This window comes from Crocodylus siamensis, chromosome 6, assembly GCF_052110815.1.
Source record: "Crocodylus siamensis isolate JL-2025a chromosome 6, ASM5211081v1, whole genome shotgun sequence".
Lineage (NCBI taxonomy): Eukaryota > Metazoa > Chordata > Crocodylia > Crocodylidae > Crocodylus > Crocodylus siamensis.
In genome coordinates, this window is record NC_143400.1 from 1998102 (window position 1) to 2006607 (window position 8506).

General features: G+C 57.3%; 1 protein-coding gene across 3 annotated transcripts; it reads left to right on the forward strand.

Moving 5' to 3' along the window:
- The first annotated feature begins 542 nt into the window (after positions 1-542).
- On the forward strand, positions 543-6833 carry LOC149860398 (cytochrome P450 2A4-like). Of its 3 annotated transcripts, XM_090051266.1 has the most exons (8): positions 543-762; positions 1061-1162; positions 3220-3293; positions 3674-3834; positions 4238-4402; positions 4674-4815; positions 5182-5360; positions 5997-6833. In XM_090051266.1, the coding sequence occupies exons 5-8, from the start codon at positions 4244-4246 to the stop codon at positions 6417-6419; spliced, it is 903 nt and encodes a 300-aa protein (XP_089907392.1). In that variant the 5' UTR covers positions 543-762; positions 1061-1162; positions 3220-3293; positions 3674-3834; positions 4238-4243; the 3' UTR covers positions 6420-6833. The 3 variants fall into 3 exon arrangements, with proteins under 3 accessions (XP_089907392.1, XP_089907393.1, XP_089907394.1); XM_090051267.1 differs by lacking the exon at positions 3220-3293; XM_090051268.1 differs by lacking the exons at positions 1061-1162; positions 3220-3293.
- Positions 6834-8506: the final 1673 nt, after the last annotated feature.

Sequence of the window (8506 nt, forward strand, 5' to 3'; positions counted from 1 at the left end):
CTCTGTCCCGCCTGTAAAGCAAATAGCCCCTAATGCTGACTGCTCAGTCGGACGAATCCCACCAAGTTTCTGTCAGCCCTATTATGTCTGGGTTTAAACTGGCTATCCTGAGGGTGAATTCCTCCTGCTAATTCCCCATACTATGAGCATTGTTATATAGGCATTTAAGGCCCTGCCTAGCTGAGTGTGCCACCCCCCGATCTGGGAGACTGTCTGGACCCCTGTTTCTTACCTGGGCACTCCTAGCATTTGTTACCTGTCTTGCTTGGGTGGTGTCTCCTCATCTTCCTGCGGCCCCCTCCCCCGGCAAGGCTAGTTTAAAGCTCGCCGTACGAGATCAGCCAACCTGGAAGAGAAGACACGCTCGCCTTTAGGAGAGAGTACGCTGGTGGCATGACTGCTGATGTGGCACCGTGTGACCCTGTGCTTCAGTGTGTTTCCGGTTCCAGCCTGGGTTGGAAGGAAACCAGCTAGTTTGCACAAACAAGTTTTGCAACTGGAGTACCCATGCCAGAAGCCTCCTGACAGGGATATAAGGCACCTCTCATCCCAGTCGAATGCCATTCCAATACCAAGCCTGCCACCAGCTATTGATCTCCTCAGTGCCGTGACCCTCTTCCTGGCCATCTACCTGTCCTGCCTTGTGTTGCTCTCCCTCAGATGCAGGGCCGCAGTAAGATGCTGCCAAGGCCTGCACCCCTCCTGCTCATCAGACACCTGCTGCACGTTGGCACCACCAGTGTACTCAAGAGGCTTGTGAAGGTATGGGGGCTCTTGCTGGGGGCAGATTCTGCACCCAATCAGTGATCCTCCATGATGCTTTCAGGTGATACTGGGGGGGAGGGAAGGTTGACCAGGAGACACAGGGCAAAGTTTGTGGATGGTGAGAAGCAGGAAGGTGCTTGATTGTAAGAGGTGTTGGGAGAGAAGTGCCATGGAGCATTTGGGGACAAGACGGGAGGGGGAGGGAAGGGTGTTGGTAGGATGCGAGTGTATTGGGGTAAGGGGGTGCCAGGGCCATGTAGGGAAGCCAGTTCCTCAGTGTCTCTGTGTCCCACAGCTCAGTGAGAAATACAGCCCTTTCTACACCATCCAGCTGGGCACGTGCCAGTTGTGGTATTTTGCAGCTACCGGGCTGCTAAGGAAGCCCTGGTGGACCAAGGTAAGGCGTTTGGTGGCTGTGGGGATCGAGCCACTTTCAGCTAGCTCTTCCAGGGCTATGGTCAGAGGTATCCATATAGGGGAAGTGCCTGGGACCCCAGCAGGGCTAAATCAGCACAGCTCTACTGCCTCAGTGCTGATCTGGTCTAGACGTGAGCTCAGCCTGAGGTTGTGGGGAGAGGTTCCCAGTCACCGCATTACAGGAACTGGCTGAGCCACTGAGGGCAGCAAAAAACTCCTTTGCTTCATTTGTGCAGCTATACCTCATACCACAAATCTGAGGTATTCTAGTCCGGTCAGCTGGGAAACACCAGTGGTCAGCTATCAGGGGTAGGGATGGGGACCTGCCTGACCCTTCCCAGCCCTTACAGCAGTGTTAGCTTGGATTCTCATCAGCCCCTAAGTTCACTGGATGTCCTCCCCCTGTTCCAACCTCCAGGCATGGCCCTTGCCCATGGGGACTGAGCAATGCAGATGCACTGCTTCTCCGTTATGACCTTGCACACCTTTGGCGTGGGCAAGAGGACCGTTGAGGAGCAGATCCTGGTTGAAGCCCAGTACCTGTTGGGGGTACTGTGGGACACCAAGGGGAAGTTGCACGATCTTTCCTAAGCTAACAAGTAGTTTCATAGTTGGTCGGGTGGGAAGGGACCTGAGCAGATCATCAAGTCCGACCCCCTGCCATGGCAGGAAAGAGTACTGGCATCAAACAACCCCGACAAGGTGTCTATCTAGCCTCCTTTTGAAGACACCCAGGGTAGGAGCCAGCACCACTTCCCTTGGAAGTTGGTCCCAGACCCTAGCCGCCCTGACCGTGAAGTAGCGCCTCCTGATATCTAACCTAAACCTACTCTCTGCTAACGTATCGCCGTTATTCCTTGTTCCTCCCAGTAGTGCTCAGGGGTACTCTCCCATTTCCTGCTGGTCTCCCTTGGCCAGTTTTTTAACAGGCCACCAGATCCCTTCTCGGCCTTCTCTTGTGGAGGCTGAACAGGTTCAGGTCCCATCGCCTCTCCTCGTAGGGCCTGCCCCATTGTCCCCTAATTATGCAAGTGGCCTCCTCTGCACCCTCTCCATGTTGTCCACATCCCTCTTGAAGTGCGGCGCCCAGACCTGGATGCGGTGCTCCAGCTGCGGCCTGACCAGTGCCGCATAGAGGGGGAGGATCACCCCCCTGGACCTGCTCGAGATGCATCTGTGGATGCACGACAAGGTGCGGTTGGCCTTCCTGACCGCCTCCCCACACTGCCAGCCCATGTTCATCTTGGCATCAGTGATGACTCCAAGGTCCTTTTCTGCCTCTGTACTGACAAGAGGGGAGTTCCCCAGCCTGTAGGTATGGTGCCGGTTGTTCCTCCCCAGGTGCAGCACCTTGCACTTGTCGGTGTTGAAACCCATCCTGTTCTCATCCACCCACCCCTGTAACCTGTCCAATTCCAGTTGTAGCCTGTCCCTCCCTTCTAGTGTGCCCACTTCTTCCTACACTTCTTCCAAGAGAAGTGGTGCAGGCTCCTACCCTGGGGGTGTTTAAGAGGAAGTTAGATGCACATCTTGCTGGGCTTGTTTGACCCCAGCACTCTTTCCTGCCATGGCAGGGGGTCGGACTAGATGATCTGCTCAGGTCCCTTCCGACCCTAGAAACTATGAAACGATGAAACTACGTCTTAGTGTCTTCTGCAAATTTGAACAAGGTGCTTGTCACCCCCTCCTCCAAGTCGCTGATAAAGATGTTGAACAGTGCGGGCCCGAGGACCGAGCCCTGGGGGACCCCACTGCCCACATCCCTCCAGGTCGAAAATGACCCATCCACCACCGCTCTCGGGGTGCGGCCCTCCAGCCAATTTGTGACCCATCTGACCGTGTAGGCATCAATACCACAGTTGCCTAATTTTTTAATGGGAGTGGGGTGAGAGACAGTGTCGAAGGCCTTCCTAAAGTCCAGAGAGACTATGTCCACCGCGACACCTGCATCCAAGGATTTGGTGACCTGGTCGTAGAAGGCCACCAGGTTGGTCTGACAGGACCTGCCTCAAATGAACCCATGTTGATTGCCCCTAGGCATAATCTCCCCTGCAGATTCCTTGCAGACATGCTCCTGGATAATTTTCTCAAAGAGCTTCCCCAGGACTGAGGTAAGACTAACAGGCCTGTAGTTTCATGGGTCCTCCTTCCTCCCTTTTTTGAAAATGGGAACCACATTGGCCCTCTTCCAGTTCTTTGGCACCTTGCCGGAGCACTACGTGTGCTTGTAAAGCCATGCCAGGAGCCCCGCACTGACCTCTGCTAATTCCCTCAGCGAATAGGCAGGGCCCCAACTTTGGAGTCAATGTGGTCACATCCACCAAGAGCACAATTCCACCTTGGCCTGTTGCCTTCAACTCTGGCTTACCCCAGAGAGGGGAGGACTTCTCAGTCCATCTCAGCAGAAGCCCCAGGGCAGACACTAACCTTTGTCCAAGTCCAGCTTCACCCCAGACCCCCATGGATGGCACCTCCTCATCCCATCTCCCAGGCCTGCCCTTTGACCACACCTACATCCTGAGCTATTCGGTGTCCAGCGTCATCAGCTCCATCGTCTTTGGGGACCGCTTTGATTACGAGGACAAGGAGCTTCACTCCCTGCTCTACTTGATGCTCGAGAGCCTGCGCTTCACCAGCACATCCTGGGAGCAGGTAAAAGTGCTTAGTGGTCATGGCTGGACAGCAGAGGCCAGGACCTGCCCTCAGACTCTCCCTTTGGAGAGAGTGCAAGAGAGCCGGGGGACAGAGAGCATTGTGCATGCAACAAACTTGCAGGCTGGGAACTGCATGACCGAAGTGCAGGAGAGTGAGGAGGGAAGGGTGGGAATACCAGAAGGTGGTGGATGGGTAGATGGGAAGTTAGCAAGCAAGATGGATGCATGGATAAGAAACACATGCACATTCAAGGAAGAACAGATGCGGAGGGATGGATAGGGGGAGGGGGGGAAAAAGGCCTGAGTCTCTGGAAGGGCCCTGACGTGGATGGACAGATGGACAGACAGCCTGTCCACGTGCCCATGACCTGAGCTGAGGGAGTTCTTGGTTCTTCTCCCAGCTCTAGATGTTCGTGGGCATCGTGAACTACCTACCTGGCCCCAAGCACACGGTCTTCAAACTGCTGGTGGGGCTGGACAAGTACATAGAAAAGAAGGTGAAGGCCAGTGAAGAGAGCCTGGATCCCAACTTCCCACAGGCTTTCATCAACTCCTTCCTCATCAAGGTACACCAGGTGCCGTGAGGTGGAGGGTGGGGGGGAGAGCAAAACGGGGAGTTTCAGGTGATTCCTGTGGTCTGCATTTACTTCCTCCGTGTGGTTTGTAGCACTGTCTGGCTCATGCGATGTGGGAGGGAGTTCTGGGGCTGGGACCCCTCAGGGGTTCACAGCAAATGCAGCTGCTTGTCCCAGGTCTGACCGGGGCTCTGGCTTCCAGACTTCTCAGGTCTGCATTTACAGGGTACCAGGCCCCCTCTCTGTCACCTCTCCTCAACAGGAAGAGCACAACCCATCCTCTGAATTCTTCAAGAAGAGCATTGTCCTGACGGTGGTCGACATGTTCTTTCCTGGGACGGAGACAGTCGGCACCACCCCGAGCTACAGCTTCCTCATCCTGCTCAAGTACCTGGAGATTGAAGGTAGCAGGCTGGGGAGGAAATGGGACAGGAGGTAGACCCAAGTGGTTTGAGATATGTGCAGCAGCTGCCTTCCACCCATGTGCGTTCTCACTGGCTCCATCTCCATCTCTGGCTGCCATGAGAAATCCAGTAGCGGGATGGGAATCACGTGGGTTTCATGCAGACACGATGGTGTGGGCACGTGTCGGCTCACACACCTTCCATGCCAGGGACAACAGGCAGCTACGTGGACTACAGAGCAGACCCCAGGCTCCTAGAACACATGAGACTTATCAGCAGGAATGAGGACCCCCCTTCCTCTCCTCCCACTCTCAACCAAAGTTTTGTAGCTCTCCAGTCTTCAGACCTCACCCAGTGTCTCTGCAGAAAAGATCCACGAGGAGATTGACCGGGTGATCGGCAGGAACCGAATCGAGGACCGGAGCCGCATGCCCTACACGGACGCCGTCATCCACGAGTGCCAGAGGCTCTGCGACATCCTCCCCACAGGCGTGTCCCGCCGGACGACCACGCACACCCAGTTCCGGGGCTACACCATCCCCCAGGTGTGGCCCGTGGGCTCTCGGGGGTCGACAGTGGCTGGGGTGAGGCCTCCAACAACAGTTTGGATCCCCTGGGCCAGTACCACAGTCGCACTGTGCCAGCTGCATGGACCATGCCCACATCGGTCCCTTCGAGCGACAAATATCTGTTTCTGTGGATTCTCCTGGCTCAGGAACCTGCAGCTGCATATCTGGCCCCAGCTGCGCGTGGTGCTGTACAGACACAGTGTGCGACCCACGGCCGGTTGGTTTGGATAGGGCCGATCCCACCTCAGGCGGGGGGTTTGACAACGTGTGACCCCCCCCTTCAGTCCCACTTCTCGAGGATTTTGATGCCAGCCCCAGCCCCAAAGGGCCCGTGCTAAGAGAGTTTCTGCCAAGACTGCAGGGTTGAGTGCCGAGTGTGTGCGGTGGGGGCCAGGACGCCTGGGTCTATTCCCCCGGGGAAGGGGGAAGGAGGCAGGTCTGTTCAAAGAACATCAAACACCAACAGACCTGACCTTTGCACTGTGCTGTTGCAAGACCCTGGAGCTCTGCCCTGAGCTGGCTCCGCAAAGCCGTCCCCTCGGTACATCACGCGAAGAGGTGAAAGGGCTCCCAGCCCCCGTGAGGCCTGTCTCACGGCGCTGTCTCCCCCAGGGCACCGAGGTGTTTGCGCTGCTGGGCTCGGCGCTGAAGGACCCCGAGCACTTTGCGAGACCCGAAGCCTTCGACCCCGGACACTTCCTGGATGACAAGGGGCAATTCAAGAAGAACGAGGCCTTCATGCCTTTCTCCATTGGTATGAGCCCCATGGCCATGCTCAATACAGACCCAGTCAGGCAATGGTCTGTCTCTCTCTCCCTGCCTTCCTCCTTCCCTCTCAGAAGCTCTGGGGCAAAGCAGCAGCTTCTCACGTACTTGAAGTTGCCAAGGTCCCAGCCACCATGTTCCTCGTGTGCAAACACTTTGCACCTTCTCTGCCTGGCTTCTGCCCAAGTGTCCGCAATGTCCCGCCAGCCTGCAGCTTCCCCTGGCTCTCAACCAGGCCAGCCCTTGCCAAATGGGTTTGTTCAGGCTTGAGAGCCCCCTGCCTGGGTGCCCGGCCCTGAGCTCTCCATCCTCTCCCCACAGGGAAGCGGTTTTGTTTCGGTGAGATGCTGGCTCGCATGGAGCTCTTCCTCTTCGTCACCAGCATCCTGCAGCGCTTCCGCTTCGAGTCTCCTATCGACCGCCAGGACCTCGACATCTCCCCGAAGCTGGTGGGCTTTGCCAACCTTCCCCGCAGCTACCAGATCTGCCTTATCCCACCTTTCGGGGTCTCTGCTCCTTGCCATCATCATTCACCTTTGAGTATGAATTGTTGCAGGTGGCTAGGGTAGAATGGGATACGTTTTGGGGCTCAGCACTTGCTGATTTTTGGGAGCTTGTGAAAGGGGTGTTGAAATCCCACCCTTTGGTTTTCTGTCTTGTCTGTGATCTCTGGCTTCTGTCATTGAAATCAATGTAGCCCTGGCATATCCCTGGGGCTGCCCCAGGTGGGTTTCTCTCCAATAAAAGCCTCCCGCCCCTTTGCTCCTCCTGTCTGCTGCATTCACATCGGTCAATCTAAAGAAACAGGCCTTGGGGAAGGACAGGGACATCTCAAGCAGTCAGGGTTGACGTGACGGTCAGTAGAGGAGGGACTGAGCTGTCCGTGGGGCCTGGAGCTCTTGGGGGCAGGGCCTCACTCTCTCTGGGTCCTTGCAGCACTGAGCACCACAAAGGCCATCGTGGATCCTTTAGGGTCTGAGTATTGACTCAAGGTGGGGTCATTTCTCCGGTCGGGTGTGAGGGGGAGCAGGACTGGCCCGGGTCTCGTTCGGGCCCTGGCAGGGCAGCTGCAGCATGTGCGGACTGTCTCCCACTGGTGTGCGCTGTGGGTGTCAGGCGCCCAGCACGGAGCTACCTCTAGTCCCAGGGTGTGTTCCCACGACCTGGCCTGGGCAGGCAGCTGACGCACACTAGTTGCACAAGCTGTTAAGGGAGGCCCAGCTCGTGCGTTTGTGAAGCCACATGCCGACGGGAGAAGGCTGGGGTTCAACTGTGGGCTGAATTTATGCCGAGGAAAGCACGACAGCCTGGCTCTGGGGACGGGAGCCGTTCTGGGAGCCAGTGCTGCTCTCCGCTAGCTGCCGTGCTCCCCGCAGGGCAGCCAGCGCGCCGCGATACAGGGCAAGGGAAGGGTTTGACTCTGTCCAGCTAGGACCCAGGTAGCTCCATCCCAGTTCCCCTGCTTCTGCCTCGTGTATAGACCCTGGCTCCTTGGCTCCGTCACAAGCGGGAGAAGTGCCGGCAGGGGGCTGTGGCTGGGCAGATCGCGACGTGCTCCCTGCAGTTTTGCGAGGCAACGCCACACGCTCTGCTGCAGTCCCACGTGGCCCTGAGCCTTGTTGTTATCTATGTCCCAGCATGCTGTGGAAGGAAAACAGCCACTCTGACAAAAAAGCTTTGCAACACGGGTGCCCAGACTAGGGGCGGCCAGACAGGGATATAAAGCAGCTCTTGACCCAAGTGGATGCCTTTGGAGGACCAAGGCTACTGCAGATCCTTGGTGCCCTCACCCTCTTCCTGGCCATCTGCCTGTCCTGCCTAATCCTGCCTCTCGACTTGGCGGCGGATGGCCAGGAAGCTGGGCACGCACCTGGTCATGGATGTGAAGGAAGCCCTGCTGGACCGGGGCGAGGAGTCTGGTGGCCCCGGGGAACAGGCCACCTTGGACTGGCTCTTCAGGGGCTATGGGTCAGTGATCTGCTCCAGCTGGGGTTGCGGGGGGGAGGTTCCCAGTCATTGCATCACAAGACCCGGCTGCGCCCCTGAGGGCTACAGCCAACTCCTTTGTGGTGCTTCAGCTTCCACCAGAAAGCTGGGGTACTCCCACCTGATGGGGTAGGAAAGAGCTGGTGCTTGGCCCTCCTGGGAGGGTGCTGGGGACCTGCCTGGCCCTTCCCAGCCCTCAGAGCAGGGCCAGCTTCGATTCCCAGGAGCCCCTCCGTTCGCTGAGTGCCCTGCCCCTGTTCCTCCAGGTGTGATCTGCACCAACGGAGAGCGGGTAAAGCGTCCGCCCCGCTTCTCCGTCCCCACGCTGCGCAACTTCAGCGTGGGCAAGAGAAGCATCGAGGAGCGGATCC

Excerpts from the sequence above, each read along its gene's own strand:
- LOC149860398 (XM_090051266.1), top strand. The coding sequence starts at position 4,244 with ATGTTCGTGGGCATCGTGAACTACCTACCTGGCCCCAAGCACACGGTC. Across the intron at positions 4,403-4,673 it reads TCAACTCCTTCCTCATCAAG|GAAGAGCACAACCCATCCTC; the intron begins GTACACCAGGTG and ends TCTCCTCAACAG. Across the intron at positions 5,361-5,996 it reads GGGGCTACACCATCCCCCAG|GGCACCGAGGTGTTTGCGCT; the intron begins GTGTGGCCCGTG and ends TGTCTCCCCCAG.